We start from the raw sequence: 21255 nt of genomic DNA on the forward strand, positions 1-21255 counted from the left end.
TCAAGAACCGCTATTGCCTCACCTTCATGGACATAGTCCGTAGGTTAGTAAAAAATCAAACAAGACTGATGGATAAAATAGTTTCATTTAAGGATTAATAAACAAATTAAATATCGTATCAATTTGCAAGCGTATAAATGAGAAATGTTAATAATATACTTTTGTTTTATATACGCTAATTACCATTGAAATTCAGGAATCACATTTTTTCCAACTTTATATTTAATAAGTCTTTTTTATTGAGTTTATAATGTTTAATAAACTTTAATCAATGTATTACGTGACATATTACGGGCGCTCCTCGTTATAAAATAATAAAATAAATAAATTAAGGTGATTTTATGGTTTTCTTTTCTTTAAAAAAAAGAAATTGTTTTTTTTAAGCGAGGGAAAAGAAGTGAAAACCGATTCAAAAGAAGGAGAAATGATAGTGATTCCTGGAAATGGCAGAGCAGCAAAGTAGCCGAATCAGCGTCTTTTTCAGTGCTTCGAAGCCCCTTCTTCCTAGAAAAAGGCCTTCTGATTCCTCTCCCCTTCACCCTCACCGGTAAGTGTAACCCTTCTTTCTCTTCTCCTTCCCAATTTTTCATTTTCTCAAATGCGATTTTATGTTTAATTATCAGTGCATTTTCAAATCGAATCTCATGAAAGAAATAAACAAAGTTATTTATCAGTGCATAAGTAAATTTCATTATTCAAAAGTCCATAATCTGCTGTTGTTTGCAGAATCAAGAGTGCCGGTGATGTTGCTTCGGTTTCTGTTGCGAAGAGAGTTCCTCTTGCGGAAGTGCCGCTGAATAGGCTCAATGCAATTGGGAGTGTTCATGGTCCGTCGCCTGATGCAATTCACAGCAGTTTCAGTGCAAGGACTGTGTCTGTTCCTGCAGTTGGTTCTGCGGATGAGAACCTGTGTCGATCTCTTTTTGAAACTCCAAGGAGAGAACCTGAAGGCTCTAAACCTAAACAGCTGGATTGTTTTTCGACGACTGGTCTCCTTGACGACGATTTTGATGACTCTTTTTTGGAGCAAATTGACATTCTGTGTGAGCAGAAATCTGCAGAGCAGCAGGCGGATCGTAGCAGTGACGAGAAACTTTCGAGCAAGAGTAATGTTGTTGGTGATGTTAATCTGAGTTCAGAATCTGGTACTGTTTCTGAGGGTATAGGAAACGGTCACCTGCTTAGCTCTGGGATTGAGCTAGATAGTAGAGAAGAGGAAGTGGATTCAAGCTGGCGAGATTTACTCAATAGCACCATGCCTGAGGAATATTTGAAATACTTAAAGTCTTTAAATGACAGGCAAAGAGAAGCAGCTTGCACTGATATTTCAACCCCTTTAATGATTGTAGCTGGTCCAGGAAGTGGCAAGGTATTCTTCTACTTTAGGGCCCTTCTTGGTCCATTGCATGTTAACATTTTCTTTTCCCTTTCTGTTTTTTATTTTCATATTGGAGCTGATTTTTTTATTTTTTTTTAATTTATACCAGACATCAACGATGGTAGGGCGTGTATTGATGCTGCTCAATGAGGTGATGCAAAATAATTGTGCCCAAGAGATAGATACTTTTTACTTACTTATCTTTGATCCCTGTCCATCTAAACCTACCTTTCTGAATCAAGTGTTTTTACCTGTTAAATGTTGTTGCTCAATATATTGTTTGTAATTTCTATTTTCTGCTAAATACGAGCAGGGCATTAGTCCATCAAACATTCTTGCAATGACATTTACTACAGCAGCTGCTTCTGAAATGAGAGAACGTATAGGAGCTATAGCTGGGAAGGCAACAGCTAAAGAACTTACTATCAGTACTTTTCATTCATTTTCCTTGCAGCTTTGTCGTTCACATGGAGAAAAGTATGTTGCTCTGAATTTGATTCAGATTTTCACTTTAATTTGTCCTCAGTCTGCTGATTACGGGATACAACTCGTGTCCTTCTTTGTCTTGTGAAGTTGTAGTTTATTTCCCTGCTATTTAAATGTTAATTGTGCCGTTTATCATAATTCACAATCCATCTATCAATTCTCAAACTGATAACTCATTTACATGATTAGTTTTGAATATATTTTGTTGATTTGTTCCCATGAATATCTTAAGGGGTGTTTGGTTTGGTTGTTTTCTGTTTTCATTTTCACTGGAAATAGAAAATGATGATGAAAATGTGTTTGGTTGAATTTCTGTTTTCATTTTCAGTGAAAATATTTTCCCAAACGAACCAAAAACTGGAAATAATAAAATCTCGTTTTCAATAGAAACCAGGAACCTCATTTTGGATAAAATGAAAACACGGTGACAAGGAATGTAATTTTAAGCAAATCTAAAAATACATTTCCTTTTGAAAACGCATTTTCAGTGTTTTTATTTTTTGAAAGTAGAAAACAAGAAGTCAAACCAAACATGTTTTCAGAATTCTAATATTTTGAAAATGAAAACGGTTTTCAGAAAATGAAAACAGGAAATGAAAATAGAAAATGAAAATGCAAACCAAACACACCCTTAGCATCTTGAGATTAAGTTAGCAGAAATAAAACAGCTAGTTTAAGGACATTTTCGTATATTTAAATTTAAAAGATAATGACATCCTACATTTTAAGAAGCAATAAATTTCATTTGGTACATATAATTCAGATGGAATAGCTTTTTGAAAAAAAAATGCTAGTTTAACTGCAATATTTATAAGTTGAATTAGAAGAACGAAAAATTCTTCACTAGATTCCTTTTTAACTCTATTTCTTATGTCATATTTCATAACTAGTACAGTACATGCTTTCCTCGATTGTGCTAGCAATAATAGCTTTGACACTGTAATACTGCTAAACTGTGCTGCTTTCATTCTTTCACATGCATGAGGTCAAAATAGTCTACAGAGTTTCATCTGTCTTTTTTAACTTCCAGCCTAGATCAGACATATTATGTGACAAATGAAACAGCACATCATGATTTGAAGATAAACGAAAGAAGGGGAAAAAAGGAGCAGAAGGACAAGGATCAGTGATGTCTGGAGTTAGAAATGTGAGGGTAAAATTCTTCACAGTTACCTACTTCAAGGACTAACTCATCCTGTTCTTAAGCTATTGGGTAGAAATCTAGCCAAGGTTTTATACCTCTAACACCCCTGTAACACAATTACACAAGGGCCCTTTTGGCATGAAGTGTGGACAGTAAATAGGCCAATTTTATGTTGTGCTGAAATTTTAAATTTGATTATGAAGAATGAGAATCAAAAGAATTAAAATTTTGACCACTAGGGGGTGCATTTGGAAGAGCTTATCCACAACTTGTTTGGACTTATCTTATGACATTAACATAGTTAAGCGATTGAGAGAGTTTATGAAAATTGCTTATGATATGTTGACAAGTTGTTTTTGTCTTATTTCAATAAGCTCTTCAGTATAGCTTATGAAAACAGTTTAACACTATTTCCTTTTTGATTATAGAAATAACTTATGCATAACACTTACATGATAAGCACTTTTTTTTTTTTTTGGACAGCAAAACTATATTTTATAGATAAAAGTACCAGAGGTACTAAAGATACAAGATAGTTATAGTTTTAGATAGACTAGTAACTATAAAAAATCAGGCTATATATCAGTCTGATCAGTCCAGAATTCTCAACATCCAACACCCTGCCCCACAGATTTTTGTTTCCTAATTACAAAAACCATCTTGGTCACATGATAAGCACTTATTCAATAAGCCCTTAATTAAGCTCTTTAACCAAATGCACCCTTGGTCATAGAGGCTCCAATACTGTTCATGAACCTATCTAATAGCATATCTAAGGGCAAAGAGACATGCTTAAAGATATGGACAATCCTTTCCAACCATATATACACTATAGTTGCATAAACTGCAAACTGCCACAAAAATTTGAATTCAGTAGTGGATGCTCATTACTACTGGGAAGCCGCTTAGAGCCTTAGAGGAAACTTTTTGGTGAAAGGAGAGAAAGAAATACAAAAACACTATTTATGATAAACTAAGCATTAAAAAATATGTTTTTCATTCATGTAAGATTCGCAAAATTCGGATTTAGTTCCTGCTAAATTTTTCATCTATTTTTCGTCTTTGTAAAATTATAATTAGCTTTTGACTTAGAATTAGGTTTAGATTCATCCGAACTTACATGTTTGATGATTGGGCACATAAGCTGACCTATTAGCCAATCAGACAATGACATGTTAAAACAGTAATGCCCTCGCTCTCTTCATCAGAACTGTTTTTCTTTTCTTTTTTATTATCACAGTCCAACTCCTCCACCAATATCACCTCCTCCGGCACTGGCATCTCGTCGGATCACCGCTCCTTCACCGTCGGCCAGTCCTCCAACACCATCCTCTCTTGTTTCTCAACAAATCGTTTTTTGTTCCTCCCTCGCGCTTCCCGAACAGCCATCATCAGAGTCTCTTGTTCCTTCGTCGTCACCATCGCCAGCATGATCTTCCCTACGAATTTGAGGTTTGCTTCGTCTCCATCTTCGCAACATTGTGCTGGTGAGGTTGATTGTTATGGTGAGGAAATTGATTGGAAGGAGGAGGGTTGGGTGATGGGTCTGCGGTTGAAACGTTGAGGTTGTTGTTGCCATGGTTGTGGTTGGTGTTGATGGGAGGGGAATCTTTGATAGTGGTGTGGAAGTGCAGAGAGGGGAAAGTTAAAGAGGCAATTGAATGGATGGACAAAGGGGTCAAAGCTGGTGCTAGTTGCTTTTAGGAGTGGTCTCACGTTGAACAGCAAGGTGATTGAAATGTATGGGAATTGTAAAAACACGATTGATGCACGTATGGTGTTCAATCATATGCCCAACTAGAATATGGACTCTTGGCACTTGATGATGCGCGGCTATGCAAATAACACCTATGGAGATGAGGCCTTGCAGTTGTTTGAGCACATGAATGAGCTCGGTTTGATTTTAATTTGTGTTTTTTTCCTTGTTCTTGATCTGGATTGATTCTAAGTTGTTGATTTTCCTGGAGACAGGTGGTGCAGTGCTATTAGGGAAAGGGGTTTCTTGTACTTTATTTTTAATTTGTTTCCTGCAATTTGTAGCTGTTTTAACTCCCAAAAAGTTATATTTTAAAATTTAAATTAAAAAAATGTCACATATGTCCGGATTTGTCCAAACCTATCTTTGGACCAAAAAGTCACACATTTTAATTTTGCGAGGACGAAAAACAGACAAAATTTTGCCATGATGAAAAGTGAACTTTGATGATTTTATAAGGATGAAAAACATATTTTAGCCATTTAAAAATGGTATGTCTCATCTGGTTTTAAAGCCATATTGCCTAGTACTTGACCACAAAGCATGCATATATTATATGACTGGATCTGTGCGAGCTATCTGTTGTATCCGCAAGCTTTTATCCCATGTTGCTTGAATGTTTTGTGAATAATATTTGAATTACGTTGCAGGTTAGGTCGTACATCTGAATTCTTAATATATGGACAGGGGCAACAGCGAAATGCAATTATTGAGGCCATCCGATTATTAGAAATTGGAAAGAGTGAAAATAAAGATGGTGCATTATTAATTGGTGAATTGTCCAATAGTCTAAATAATCCTAAACAGTTCAAGGATAAGGCAAAGAAATGGCAAAAGTTTGTGGCTCAGGTACTTGGTTTATTTAAAGAGTTAGTCATTCTAAACCCCCTTTTGAAATACTTTTGCAAAAGCTACATTAACCTCTCTCAATTCTGATGTAAATTTATAATCACACTCATTGTATATATTAAAAATCAAATTGTATGTTTACAAAGAAGTCCTGTTTTTATTAGAAGTATCTAGAAACTAGTGTATGTGTAAGGTATATTGCTCTAATTAAAGAGCAAATTATTATTGTCATTTGTAATTAAAACTTTGCTAGTATAAATATATCATTGTGTGGTATGGCAAATTGGATTAGATACAATTCCAGCATACTATCTAATCTCAAGTTGCTATTAGAGTGGGTTTTGACCTGTCTTGCTGCTCATAAACTGTTAAGACCATATGTACTCACTGCCCACCAATGCCTCAATGCATGTTTGTTGTGGAGGATATTCCTAGTTGACAAATCAAAAGAAGGAATAAATTACAAACTTGAATTTTGAAGAGAAATTTTATGTTAGAATATTGAAATATTGAATAACCACATGCGCTTCATGTACCACATGTTAAATGTATTTAGCCTTAGTTGGAATTAATGTCTAGGAAAGAGCTGCCACTCCCTTAGCCTTGAAAATTGTATTATGAAGTGTATGTGTTAGGACTTAGGATCCAATTGCAAGGTATGAGACTTGAGTCCCACATTGAAAGTATGGGATTCTAATGTGGGGTTTATAAGGCCTTGGGCTCTCCAACTACAATAGGTAGCTTTTGAGGTGTTGTTCTCTCAAGGTTCTTATCAATTGGTATCAGAGCCTTCCACCATGTCTCTCAGCTACAAACGAGCAACATGGGTGGTGATGTTGGCATTGCAGTGTTCACTCGGGAATAGTCAAAGGGCCAGTGCACATCCATCCCGTGTGGGCGCTGGGGCTGCAAATCGTGGTGGGGTGTTAGGATCCAATTGCCAGGTATGAGACTTGAGTCCCATATTGAAATTATGGGATTCTAGTGTGTGGTTTATAAGGCCTTGGGCTCTTCGACTACAATAACTAACTTTTGTGGCGTGGTTCTCTCAAGGTTCTCATGAGTATGTATATGAAGTTTATCATTTCACTCAAGCCATTCCATTCACCAACTTGAGGTGGAGTGTTGTAAATACAGCTGATATTTAGGATAGGGAAATTTATCTTTTAGTTTATCTTAAATCTCTTTTAGTTTATTTTTTAGATTAGTTTATCTTTTGGATAAAAGATAAACCAAAAGATAGCAATTTTATCTTTACAAAATGTGGGAAAGCTGCCTTAATTGTGGTCAACCTTGAACTGCCTTAGTTGTGGCTTCCTTGGGCTTCCTTAATTGCAGCGTTGAAGGGGGGGTGTTTAGTCCCACATTGACTAGAGATACAACTTAAATAGAGCTTATAAAGCTCGGTCAAGGGTCAATCTCACCTTACAAGCCAGTTTTATATTTATTAAGGCCCGTTTGTATAAACTTATTTTAAAAAAACATTTTTTTAATAAAATAAGCACTTTTCTGTTTTTTGATGTGTTTGTTTAAACTGTTTTTTTTAATTAATGTTTTTTATAAGAAGCATATCCTATCTGCTTCGTAAAAATGCTTTTTTATTAAAACAAAACTTTCTTTGTTTTAAGTTTAAACAAGCTGGCCCATTATGTATTTCTTAGTGACTTCATTAATCTTTGTCATTTATAATTGCTTGAAGGATTTTTCAATTCTTACTTTTATTTTCTTATGCTTCAAAATTAAATTCATGGAATAACTTTACACCATTTCAGGCCAAAGCTTCGGGAAGAACTTCTGCAGAATATCGCAAAATGGGCAACGAAATTGGAGTAAGCTGATAAATAAAGGCTTTGCCACGCATGCATGCACACACAGACACCAACACTTGTTCTGCTTTCGCACTTCTGATTCTTTTTTTCTGCATTGCAATCAGGCCGCAATTCTTAAGAATTACAACAACATATTAAAATCTTGTAATGCTCTGGATTATCATGACTTGATCAGCTGTTCTGTGAAGCTACTTAGTGATTTTCCTGAAGGTGAGAATTTTCATTTTCATAAATATACAATTAACTAAAATCTATTCAATTGTTACCGTTAGTTGGGCTAACTTGCGTTTGTTTAAACTATGAATTAGTTTTCAAAGAATGTCAGGATTCATGGAAAGCTATTGTTATAGATGAGTTCCAAGATACTAGTGCCATGCAATACAAGTTTCTAAAGATGCTTGCATCTCATCATAAAATAACAATTGTTGGTGATGATGATCAGGTATGAATATTTTCTTCTTAACCTCTGAAGTTTGATAAGTCTATGGTTGGATATTTATATTGTTTATTTCTCTCTCTGCACTTAAAAGATCATCCTTGTAACCATTGGTCTAATGTCTTATTTTTCTTACAGTCTATTTACAGTTTCAATGGAGCTGACATTTCTGGATTTATTTCCTTTCGCAATGATTTTCCAAACTACAAAGAGGTTTCTCTTTTTCTGACTGATTATGTTTTAATGCTGGATACTTAGCCTTAATTGGTTATGCTACACCCATATATATTGATAATTTGATAGAAGAATGAATACATTATATCCTTATTAATGTCTTCATTGGATACTTGTACAACTTTTTGGGTTCAGATTAGGCTTAACAAAAACTACCGATCCACACGTTGCATTGTTGAGGCCGCATCTTCTCTTATTCAAAATAATTCCAAGCGATGTCAGTTGAAGAATGTTCTTACTGATAACTCTTCTGGATCCAAGGTTACATCTTGCTGTGTGCTGTTTTTGAAAGTACGTTTAATTGTGATTTTCCTATTTATATGGCTAAAAATAATTTTGTTATTAATCTGCAGATAGTTATGAAGGAGTGTCACAATGAGGATGCACAATGCGCATTTGTTGTTGACAAAATCATAGAAATTTCATCAAATTATTCTGCAGCTAACTGTTGTTATGGCAACATTGCAATTCTCTACCGTAGGCAGGTGATGTTTCTTGCTTTTGTAACTGTTCAAAAGCAATTACCCTATATCTGACTGAATGATTTTTACTACACCCTTTCTTCCTGTTTCAGATATCAGGTAAAGCCTTCCAAATGGCTTTCCGTGATAGGAAAATACCATTTAACATTCATGGTGTGGCTTTTTACAGAAAAAAGGTAATTTTTTTGCCAATCAAGATAAAGATGTATTTATATCTTACTTTCTAATTGACTGTTGTTAAAATATTAATATTCCTAGGCATGCACTAATAACTTAAACCTTTTGTATCAAGTTGGTCATTAACTATTTTATGGTCATTGTAAACATTGTAATTTTATTTCCAAGTATAGAGGAGAATGATATCTAAATGTTGTGTCTCATAGGTACACACGTGTATTATTTATAATGACACATTAGTGTGCAAAAGAAATCAGTCATAAATAATAGAATTTGTAATAACAGATAGAGAGAATTGAGCTCAGATAAGAGAAAACTGTAATTGATTCATTGGGTTCAAAGTACAGAGAAATGAACATTATATACCTAGGTTATATGCCCATATGACTCACTGCTAAGTCAGCAAGTAACTAACTCAACAGGAAAGCTAATCTCAGAGAGAGCTAAACAAAATTACAAATGAAATGAATATATGTATATCTTTAATATACCTCCCTTTAAATTCAAGGTGATTCAGTGAGGGAGAACTTATCAACCATCTGAGTTTATCTCGCATGGCCAGAAATCTAAGAGAGGAAACTGGTTTGGTGAGGATGTCTACATTCTGGTCAAGAGCCGGAATATGCTGAATCATGAGACTTTTGTTTAGTACCTTCTCCCTGAGAAAGAAAATGTCAAGTTCCATATGTTTTGTTTTGGCATGTAGGATAAGTTTGTGTGGCAGGGAAACAATGCTTAGGTTGTCACATAGAAGCACAGTGATGGTAAATGGAACTTTTAATTCAGTTTGAAGAGATTAAAGCCAAAGTATTTCCACTGTTCTGTTTTCCAGACTTCTATACTTAGCTTCAGTGCTGGATCTTGTTTCTAGCGTTTGCTTCTTTGAAGGATACAAAATTTGGGCCAAGATATATAGGACAGATGTCCATCATATCCAGGATGTTACAAATATGTGTAACCATGTTTCCAACTAGAGCTCTAACTTTTCCAAGACACCATGTTACCTCCAACAAAGGCAAAATAATCAGTCATAAGTCTCCTATCAATAGAAACCTTGCCTAATCTGCATCAGCAAAACCCTAAACTCTATAATGAACAATATTCATGTAAAGAATCCCATGCCCAGGTTTTCCTTTGAGATACTTCCATGTGAAGAATATCTGAATGAAGTCAAAGAAAATTAACATGATCTGGCTATTTACACTCCCTAAGACTCCCCTCCCTCAAGCTAAGCTAGTTCATATATCTCATGCATCAAGCTTGTTACATATGGAAAGTTATCCTTGGAGCTCAACAAGATTTGGTGAAGATATATGCTAGACTACTTGATTATTGAAATTCACAAGCTTTTGAAAGTTTTATGATTATAATCTTATAACTATTTGATTTGCGAATGATTTATCTATACCTTTGCATTTATGAATAATTTGTTAACTTATACCTTCTTATAATAGGTAGTCAGAACTATCATGGCCATGCTTCGAACAGCACTGCCTGGTTGTGATGATGGGTCATATAGTCGTGTCTTCAAGGCTTTAATGCCTTTGGAGAAAGATAAAAAAAAGAGGGTACTGCTGTTTTAAAGTTTTTCAGTTTGAACCTTCATGGCAGACGGAGCATATAGTCATGGTGGATTTTTATATTTTCTTTAGTTTCCAGATGTTGATTCAGCCTAAATGTTTCAGATTAGTGTTTCCATTACAGATAATTGACCATATCAACAAAATATCAACAATTAGAAGATGTAGCTTCTTGTCAGCTGCCTCTGACATCTTTAGTGCAAAGATTTCTGGTACCTTTAAAAGGTTTGGTAAAAGATTCTTCCCTAAAGTCTCATCATGTTATATTAACTATTTGGAAAAAAAAAATATTACTTTGTTCTATTGCTCTGTAGGAGTATGCATGGCTTTTAGAATGTGGGTTTGGGCCTAACTCAACCCTAAAAGTTAGCTCATAGGGTGAGGGTTATCCCTTACTTATATACTCTCTCTTGATTTTATCTCTAGCCATTGTGGGACTTGGGTTTTCTCCATACACCTCCTCATGCCCAGCACTTTTGGGCTTGGTGCATGGATAACATGGTGGGTGGTGATACCATCTTAGAATGTGAGTTTGGGCCTAACTCAACCCTAAAAGCTAGCTCGTAGGATGAAGGATGTCCCTCACTTATATACTCTATCTTGATCTTATCACTTGGGTTTTTCCCAATAATGGCGCATCTTGTTTTCTGAAAAGCTGCATTTTTTTAAAGTAAATTAGTTTTATTCATCCTGCCTCTATTGTGAATACTAAAAAAAAGTAATCTACTTATCCACATTTTAATTGAATAACTATGGCTTGATGCTGAAACTGGAATGATCAGCCCTATACATCAAAGCTTTCCCCTGAAATATTGATTATTATGGAAATAATCTTGTGTGAGCAATTTTTCTTCTCAATTTTGGGGTGCTTTCTTATTTATGCCATATTTCTTGCTTTATGCTTATCCCTTAACTTCAATGTGATTTTTTTTCTTGCAGTGCATAATGCATATGATGATAATTTCCTGATCTAATATCTGTTGTGTTCCAGTTCATAGACATGTTTTTCTGTATTGTTCTGTTTTATATAATCTTATAGCCTATTTGATATAATGACATTCATAGCTGTTATTGATCATAGGAGTGAGCTTACCCATGGAAGGAAGATTTTAATGACACTAGAGATGATATCAAAACTTATTCAGAGGGTAAACACTTTCTGCACACTTCAATTGCTGATCTAATTTATGTTTGCAATAATAATTATTCAACCAATCTTTGTTGGTGAAAGACTGAAAGTAAAGAAAATATATATTGGTGATATAATATCACCAATATATCTTTCTGTCTTAGATATGTATGGGGAACATTAAATGAGAGGAATGTTTAATATAGGGGACGGGCACAAATATTGAGCATCTGGTCTTGCATCAATGCTTTGTATTAAAAAAAAATTCATTAATGGTTGTTAGAGATATCAGGTTATGCTGCTGCATGTACTACAATACCGTGCATGACACTGTATCACTTTCTGGCTATTTAGTGCTCAGTTACTGACAGTTGGGCTGTCAGTTACAGTTAGACTTTGTTATAGTTAGGATTTCTGTTGTAGCATCTATCTCTTTTACAGAGCTGTGAACTCCAGCTCTATATATTTACCTTATATCAGTTTCAGTTTTAATCAATTTGAAAAATACAGTTTAAGAAATTTAGCTTTCTCTCTCAACTTCAGTTTCTTAACATGGTACATAAACCTTAAAGATCCATGGCTGAAGAAATTCCCTCTTTTTCCAATCCACATCTCCAACCACCACCAATTCATGCCTCTCCAATTTCGGCCCATCCTTCACCACCACCACCACCAGAAAACTCTCGACCTCCTCCTTTAACCCCTTCCTTTCTAATTTCAATTGCAGAGAAGCTAACGAAGTAATTTTCTTCTATGGAAGCAACAGATAGAACCTTTCTCTTTCTTGTAGTTAGTTTTCTTTTGAACTTTGTAAGAGAGGATGCTTTATCCCCATATTTATTTCTCTCCTCTACCTTAATAATTACATGCCTGAGGCTATATTTATTTGTGACAGGAAAAATCGATCTCAGCTATCATATCTTCTGTGGCAAACATGATACCCGAGGTTTGTCTAGCATCTTACTTGGAATCTTTTCTCTAATACTGTATTAGTCCATGGATTATTTCATTTTCTTAAAATGAAACAAACAATCTGCTAAAGTGATTGGTAACTGTTGTTTGAAAGGTTTTTTTGTTTATTTTTTAACTATATATTTTATATCTGTCTCCGTGAAACATTCTTGTGTGTGTATGTGTCAACCATACAATTATATTAGTGCATGATCTGGCATTGTATTTAAGATGTTTTGCTTCTTTTATTGCTAGATAAATCTGAAGATAAATTAATTTAATTTTGACATATAAATTTCAATGGATTTGAAAATAAACACATCTCTTTAATGAAAATATTCCTTACATATACAATGTCATATTCTTCAATATCTATTTAATTATTATTCCATGAATTATAAATTTTAGAAATACCTTCTTGAGCAACGAGCAGTCGTTGATGTTGATGGAGGGACATTGCTGAATGAAGACTATGACATCAGATCTGTAAGTTTTCGATGCAAGAGGAAACTTAGGTTACCATTAGATATTGTTGTGTTCAGAAAAAAATGGTTCTTGTGTTTGGTATGTATATTTGGAAAATTTCAATAGAAGTTTGTAATGATAGTAATTATCATGTATGTATGTGCTCTTATACCTGTAATACCCGTTGGCCTCTTGCATTACACTCTTGTTCTACAGATTACAGATAATCCCATTTCATTACTATGAATAATAGTGGGTCTACTCACATTCCCAAAAACAAGGCCTCACTCTTGGATCCTTTTCTTCCTCTATACATGATACTACCTCCAACCTATATATAAGAAACAAATATCTAATTCATCAAGACCTATAAAAGTAGTTAAATTAGTTAATTTTAATTACTAATGCCATAAATTTAAATTTTATTCCACAAATACCCATAGAATAAATTGGTTTAAGTGGTGGTTTTATATAATGACACTACTTATAGTCCAAGAAATAATTTTTTCAACCAATGAGTATGAGTTATATTGTTAATAACTCAATAAATACATTCACTTTAACATCTCATTAATAAACTTCACAATAAATTAAGGGTATAAAAGAAAATTAGCTATTAATGCATTTGAAAGTGGTCCTATGTTTCTTATAATTAGGACAAAAAAAAATACTATCATTTGTTTCTTATGTAAAGGACCGGATGGGGAGAAACCTGAAATTTTTCATTGTTTTTCTATCACTAATGTTCTTTTTTCATGTTGAGTTCACTTTGAATGAGACCTTGTTCATCCATGGCTTGAATTGCACCTTTCTTCAGGTTCTTCAATACCTGTTAGATGACGTCTCTGAGTTTCTATCCACTAAATTAGTTGAAGTAAAAGAGGAAAGGGAAATATCTGAAGATAAGGGCTGCATTTTTGTTCTAAAAGCATTCATTGATTATTTACTTGAGCGTGAGAAAGAAAATTTTGGTGCTCGGAGGAAGGACAATGAAAACTCTGTGACGTTGACTACCATTCATCAGGTACCTGTCTCACTTGATTAGTACCTAGTGGAGTTTAGCAAAGCAATAATGCAAGTTTAAACTTTTTTTACCTGTAGGCAAAAGGTTTAGAGTGGGATGTTGTCTTCATAGTTAAGGTATGTGATTGCTCTTTGACAAGCTCTTAAGCAAGTAGTGCATGTGATTCCTCAGAAATAGATGCTCAGATGTTAATACCCCATTTTTCATCTTACCCTTGGATGATTATATGGCTAACATTTACACCTGAATAAACTGTAACATGACTATACAACTGCTTATTGGAAGTCTGTCAGTCAGCATACTCTGGTGAAAAAAACGTACCAAAAAGTTTTATTTTCAAGAAATTAATTGAAGATTGAGTTACAGAAATTATCAAATTGTTGCAGTTTCAGTACTAGAGGAACACATATTTGTTGTGATCTGAATCTTCATGTGATTACCTTGTTCATGGATAGTAATTTCTTGCTTTGTTTGGCATGTTTTTTAATATTATTCAAGAAAGTTGTTCAAAAGTTATTTTTTCTTTATGTGACCCTTTAACAATTTATTGACTTACATTTAAATCTGGTTATCTGCAACATGACCTTGCAACTGCTCATTGTAATTTGGAAGTCACTGAGTGATATTAAATTATTAATTAGATATTGTGTCACAAAGTTAGAAAAGCCCAATGGCGTTGTATGATTCGTGTAGCCAACGTCACCTAGTGAGATAACGTTATTGTTGTTAATGTTATAAAGTTAACAAAGTGTAATAGTTTTGAAGATTGACGAATTTATCTTTATTGTGGTTTGTGACTACCTTTGTAGGGATCATAGTTCCTTGGTTTGTTCAAGTTATTGCGAAAAGTTATACATTACCTTTCTTCATTTTTTGGATGTTTCCTTCACTGATATTTTGTTATTTAAAATAGGCAAATGACTCTGAGATCCCTCTATTACATGATTTCAAGGGCACCGTAAAGGACACTGCAGCCTTACTTGAGGTACATTGTTTTTGTTTTATAGTTGGAAGAATGATTTATATGTTCATTTGTCTTCAATTGGATTGTTTTAAATTATGATTCTATTTCTTATATGATTCCTAGGAAGAAAGACGATTATTATATGTTGCAATGACTCGTGCTCGGGAGAAGCTTTTTATTCTTCATGTTATGATGGACTCAAACTGGCAGGTTTGTCTATCATAACTTTGAACTCATTTTTTAATTGTCGGTTTTTGCTAATTCTGTGCGTCTCTAGATGCTTCAACCTTCAAGATTTTTGAAAGAAATCCCTCGTCATCTTACAGAAGTTCAGGTATGTCTTCCTGCTTTTTATAAATTATTTTGACTATCAAACTATAGTATAATTTTTTATTTTATTTTTGAAATACTCATTCTGTTGTCATGACCCACTCTAAAGCCATGACCAGCACACAGCCTACAGATCACACTGAACTAGGAATACATGCTCTAACAAATCAAAAGATAAATTAATGAAAATCTGACAGTTTTCTCTGTATCAACTTCTCAAGGATAACAAACACCTATCAATCACTTAATAAAGGTTGCTAAGATTCACCAAACAAGGTCTCATCATTTAAATATAATTAATAACTGCCATGAGCTCTCAAACAAAGGTATCCCACCCATAATATATCAAACCTAGTAAATTGTATGTAATGCAAAATATTAACCACTCTTGTCCTTATAGCTGCATTATACTAATGTCGAACCACAATACTGGCCACCACTCGAAACAGAGGGGCCTACCAAAAAGTAAAACTCCGGAATCTTCTCCTCTAGAGCTAGCATGCTTTTGGTGTTAAGTTAGGTCCTGTATGTTATCAAAACCTATTTAGTCTTGATCTTGAGCTGCTCATAGATGTTCACTCTTACAAATTTTACGCTCCAAATGTGTTGTCTTAGGAGTTAAGATATCCCACATCAGCTAGAAATATGACCAAAATACTCCATATAAGACTTTGGCAATTCTTGCTCCTTGATTTAGCTTTTGAGATTGATTTAGGTCTGTCCTATTTCTATTATGAACTTTCTATTTTAAGACACCTTTTAAAGAATCATTTTTAATGTCCCATTTGATGAAGAGACCCATAATTCATGGTAAGAAGGGATAGCAGCAGCAGGAAAAAAGCTAAATGCTACAGGAGAGAATGCAGTAATGAAGGACAAAAATTTGTGTGTAGCCTTTAGTCAACAACAACCGACTTACATTTCTCGAGGGAAGAAGAAACAAGAGTTCACATGTCTCCTGAACAGTTTTAGGAACAGAAATAGATGACAAGGCATAATGGAATGGAGATAAATTATGGAAGCTAAATAAATTATAGATAGGACATAGGAGGAGGATTGCAAAATGAACATATAACTTCTCAAATAGCCAGTCCAAGGCCTTCTAATGGTTTAGCTAGGTTCATGGCATGTGCAGTCATTGGAGCAGGAGATGAATCACATGAATTTTTAGATATGACAGCCTCTGGAGCAGTGCTAGGGACCTGATGGACAGGAGTGGGCAGAGACTGCTTGAACAAGCAGCTGGAAAAGATTCACTACAAAAAACTACACCCAGGGCAGTGCATGAACATCTTGCACTGAGAAGAATGGATTATTACTGGTGCATAACTGTACATGCTCAGGCCAATGGTTGTGGAGCTCCAGGAATAAGTTAGCCAGAGTATCCTGAGTTGTAGCCACCCAAGTTTTGTCTTGGGAGACTCTCTCGCAAGTGTTCACCACATTGGTTGGAGTTGATCATGACTGGTGAGGAAAAATTTAGCTTTAGATGCTAACTTGAATTTCAAAATTGCTTGAGAGAAACAGAAGTGCTCTCAACAACCTCACTTATACTTGAGAAGAGATGCAGTCTACTTTAATTTACACTCCCTAACTAATCGGGATTTCATAGTGTCCTATGCATTGCTAGCATTTTTTCCTTTGGTTATTTTTATCAAAATTCTATCTATATCTGATAATTTTGGACCAGCAGACGAAGTTTCATAACTCCAGAGAGCAAGAGGGTCTGGCTGGAATTGTGCTTATGAATATCATACTTAGTGGACCATATTAAAAAACACTATACCTTTGTTTTCTTAACCAAATGTCACATCTTCTTCCTAGCATGTATCTAGGTTCTGCTAATATCACATTTATGCATAAGTTTAAAAGTACAAGTTCAGTGAATAGTATATTCTTGTGTAGGGTGAAATAAGTTTTCAAGAACTACTGATAAAGCAAGAAGCTCTTCAAAAGGAAACTGCCCATTGTACCACTGACTTGTTGATAAAAGAGAAACAATCTGAAGCAGATGTGATCCCTATGCCTCATGAAATACTTGATAATCATTCTAGTGAGACTTCCAATGAGCTTGCACAATTTGCAGAGGCAAACAATAGAAATGATTTCTTAAGAAGGTTTCTCTATTTTAATTATTATATTACTATATTTGTCACTGATCTAAGCTGTAATTGATTTTGAAACGTTAATTTTAATCATTACATATTAGTTTTTTGCAGATTTAGTGTTGAGAACAGGTCTATTGTTTCCCATTTATTCCATCAGTGGGCCAAAAAGAAAGCATTTCAAGATCCAAAGAGATTGCTTGACAAGGTAATTATACTGTTGGATCTATCTATATCTATATCTATAGTGTTGACAACTGCATGTACTTTTGTTTTAAATTTAAATTTCTAATAAGGATTCTGGAAGATTTAGGTAGTTAACATATTCAGATTTGATTTTCTGATACTCAATAACTACACTTAGACTTATATGGGGGTTCTTAATGTTGGGACTTGGAATTACAAACTAAGTCAATTGATCAAGTCCCTCAATATTGATTTCAAGGAAATAGTGCTTGAAGTGCTGTTAAGTGTTCTCTTATGCTGTTATTATTATAAAATATAAGAATAATTTTAATTATAGTTTATCTTCATTTTTTAACGTAATTAACAAGGATTGGTTGCTAAAGCATTTCATAGATATTGGACACTATAAATATCAGTACCTCTTTTTTAAACAAGTATTGTAGGATGCACAGGATGAATATAATTTATATTTTCTTATTTGGTAACTAAATCAGTTTTTCCTATTGGATATAACAGGTTAGTTTTGTAATTGATGAACGCCTCAGACAGAAGAGAAACAAAAACAAGGTCTAGCAATATCCATAATTTTCTGAGCTGTCTGTTTTATGCTGCCTATTGTTCTTTCTCGGGTGTGTGTGTGTGTGTGCACTTTGTTTGTATTGACAAACTTTCAGTTATGAGGAATGAACCCTTAGGATTCTTTTTGTCATTTGAAGTGGATGAGCATATCATTGTTCAGGTTGTGTTGAATATTTCCAATATTTAAATGCATTGGACATCAAATGATATCAGGAGTTACTAAAGAATAAGATTACTGTGATTAAAGTGTTTGGGCCCATATGTTTTACATATTATTTCTCGGGTATCTTTCAGAAGCAAAAACAATTTATTTTTTCTTTCTCCCTTTTACCAGACAAACACTCACCTTTATTGGCAGTAGTCCATCAAATATTGTTCTCATTACTTATCTTAATGTATCTTGTGCAATCTCATGACTTAACAGTTAATGTTGTGGATGTCGTGTTGTTAATTGTTTTATATCCTGATTTCTCATTTCAATTTCAGGATTTGTTGAATACATTAAAATCTTGTTTAAGCTGTGATGAAGCATTTCAGTATGCTCAATATGTAAGCACCTTACATATTTCTTAAACTAAATATGGTTCCATTTCTAGGATACTGGCATCTTTTGAAGAAATTGAACTTATATTATATCCTTTTTGAAATCTGCTATTTATTTCCTGGTAGGTTTTGAGATGGGAGCAGATTCCTGCTGATAAACGTGCTCATCTTATGAGAGAAAAACAGGTTTTCTGGATTTTCACTAGCTTTTATTTGGATTCTTACAAGATTGTTAGAATATTAGTGTCCTTTTTGTTTTATCTGTAATTCCTAGCTATGCATACTAAACTAGTACATGACCTAGAATGTTAGTATAGATAGACGTGAATAATTTGTATCATACATCATCTCATATTATTCAAAGTTTATTGTTTTCTTCTGTTGGAAATATATAGTTAATGTACTATTGTTTTGCACTTTTTAGGAACATTTCCTGAAATTAAAGATTGAGAATGCAATGGGTTCGGCAACACCAACTGACAAGCAGGTAACAATCATGGTGATAGGACATGTTAGACCTTTCATTTTAATATTTTTGTTCATTCTTGTCTTGCGGTATATGGCTAATAAAAGTTAATGGTATGAAGTTAATCACCAAAAGAAACTTCATAGAAATACAAAAATTATGCAATTTTAGTCAGATTCATTCGATAACATATTTGGTTGTTTCAAGAATTAGAAAAGCTGTATACATGTGAATTATTTTTATTTTTTTTACATTCCTGTTATACTGAGCTTCATGTTCTATGTTAGAAAAAACTATGAACTTTTCTATGGATGAACCATTTCTTTTGCATTGCACTTGTGTGTCTTTCCACTGTTTACTAGATTCGCACAATTCAACTTACTGTTACACTTATAAAGACATGGTTCTTGATCAATATGTTGAAAATTCTATTTTATTGATTTTGTCATAACAAGTTCAATGATTGGGATTGGATAGTTTACTATGTATCTTACTCTTACCGTTTTCTTTTTTTGTTGTTTGTACGTTCATACCTTTTGTTTACTAATTTAGTACTTAAAGGCGGTGGTGCCACATTTCCTAAAAAGTCTCCATCTCCAATGTTTTCCTTTATAAACAAGTAGCATTGCTAATGATATATGTGATAACTTTCATCTAAAAAGACAATTAAAATGAAACTTTTTCCTACTTTGGCTCATTCATTTTCTTGTTGAAATTTTAATGTTTTTTAAAGCATCAAATTGTTTTCTTCATTACCTAATTCCATATCAATTGTTTTTGCAGATTTCATATTTGAAAAAACTGGGTTGCACCGCAATCCCTACCTCCCGCCTCCATGCATCTCATCTTATTGAGCAATTCAAATCATTGTAAGAATCCAGTGTGGGAATCTTCTGTTTCTCCTTTCCAGTCTCTGTATATTGAAGGCCAAGTTAGTTTGCAAGCTTGCATATAAATTTGGTTAAGCAAATAGATATGAGGACCTGTATGAATTTTTATTATCTACTAAAGTTAAATTTTTGCAACTGTTATGAATGGCATTTATTTTCTGTAGTTATCACATTTGTTTTCTTCCTATATATTTTGTAAATATTCCCTTGAAATCTATATATATTAATTGTAATGACTGTATGGTTGTCATAAAATTTATAAAAGATTATTGAAAAAAATTAACCTGTGTAATATCAGGTAGCAAAGCTTCGTTTGTATCAGGTGGAAAACCATCTGTTGTAGTTTTAAGTTATACGTCTAGTGTGTTGGAGTAACAGGATAATCAATTTTATTTCAATCATGATGCTATTATCAAAACATAGAAGTAACTATTTATTATTTTACTTTTATCATGAAAAAAATAATTAATTATTTCTCATTACGAAATTCAATTTTGTCAGCTCTTTAATCTTAATTATAGTTCAAGAGCAGGTCGAGTAAAAAAAAATTACACAAAATTATTAATCATTGCAAATTACCCTTAGCTCCCTATACAAATTTTAAGTAATATAAAGCTTTTCATATTTATATTTAGCTTTTTTTACATAGTTATTTGCATGAAATTCATTGTTTAAATTGTATTTTATTTGGGTCAAAATTTGTATTTATTTTAATAAAAGATTATATACAATTTATTTTGGAGCATATTTTCGTTTCAGTCAAAAATGTTAATGGAAAAGTTGCAATGAATTTGCAGAATATCTGATGTTTGTTTCATAGTTTGTTCGACTACGTGCAAATATATACCAAAATCATTCAACTATACGAACCAAGACAATCTTCCTACAAAGGTTCATGTCCTGGGATTAACTTAAGAAACTTTCAGTGGTAACATCATTAGAGTTGTTTAAACCCAAGAAATCGTTTTTTTTTTCTCCGTTGGAGGTGGTCTAGGTGGTAAATTGAGTATCCTAAAACTAAGCACCGCATCTTATATAAAAAACAATCACTTGGGAATTAAAAACTAATTTATTTACACACCTACAGGCATCATTCATTGCAAAAAAGAGAAAAATGTTCTCTGCACGAGACCTCTTCAAAGAAATTTTCCATTGGAGAAAAATACAAATTCTGTTTCTTTTTTTTATTTACATGGTTACAGGACCCACCAAAAATCAATAAAAAACGCAGGTAAGCTCCTACCACAGGAGATGTCCTAAATAACTAGCGTA

General features: G+C 33.7%; 1 protein-coding gene across 1 annotated transcript; it reads left to right on the plus strand.

The window, feature by feature from the left end:
• The first annotated feature begins 377 nt into the window (after positions 1-377).
• Positions 378-20219, plus strand: LOC114403879 (ATP-dependent DNA helicase SRS2-like protein At4g25120). The gene is made up of 29 exons (XM_028367092.1): positions 378-547; positions 727-1369; positions 1488-1529; positions 1692-1855; positions 5415-5613; positions 7386-7442; positions 7547-7652; positions 7751-7884; positions 8017-8091; positions 8248-8373; positions 8466-8597; positions 8687-8770; positions 10226-10339; positions 10476-10576; positions 11433-11499; positions 12376-12426; positions 12840-12917; positions 13714-13920; positions 13998-14036; positions 14834-14905; positions 15008-15094; positions 15162-15218; positions 17120-17331; positions 17434-17527; positions 18022-18072; positions 18571-18633; positions 18754-18813; positions 19052-19114; positions 19877-20219. The coding sequence occupies exons 1-29, from the start codon at positions 444-446 to the stop codon at positions 19964-19966; spliced, it is 3372 nt and encodes a 1123-aa protein (XP_028222893.1). The 5' UTR covers positions 378-443; the 3' UTR covers positions 19967-20219.
• The last annotated feature ends 1036 nt before the right edge of the window (positions 20220-21255 follow it).

This window comes from Glycine soja, chromosome 20 (assembly GCF_004193775.1).
Source record: "Glycine soja cultivar W05 chromosome 20, ASM419377v2, whole genome shotgun sequence".
Lineage (NCBI taxonomy): Eukaryota > Viridiplantae > Streptophyta > Magnoliopsida > Fabales > Fabaceae > Glycine > Glycine soja.

Coding starts and splice junctions, on each gene's coding strand:
- LOC114403879 (XM_028367092.1), top strand. CDS start 444: ATGGCAGAGCAGCAAAGTAGCCGAATCAGCGTCTTTTTCAGTGCTTCG. Junction 8,771..10,225: donor TGGCTTTTTACAGAAAAAAG/GTAATTTTTTTG, acceptor TTCTTATAATAG/GTAGTCAGAACTATCATGGC. Junction 10,340..10,475: donor AGAAAGATAAAAAAAAGAGG/GTACTGCTGTTT, acceptor TTTCCATTACAG/ATAATTGACCATATCAACAA.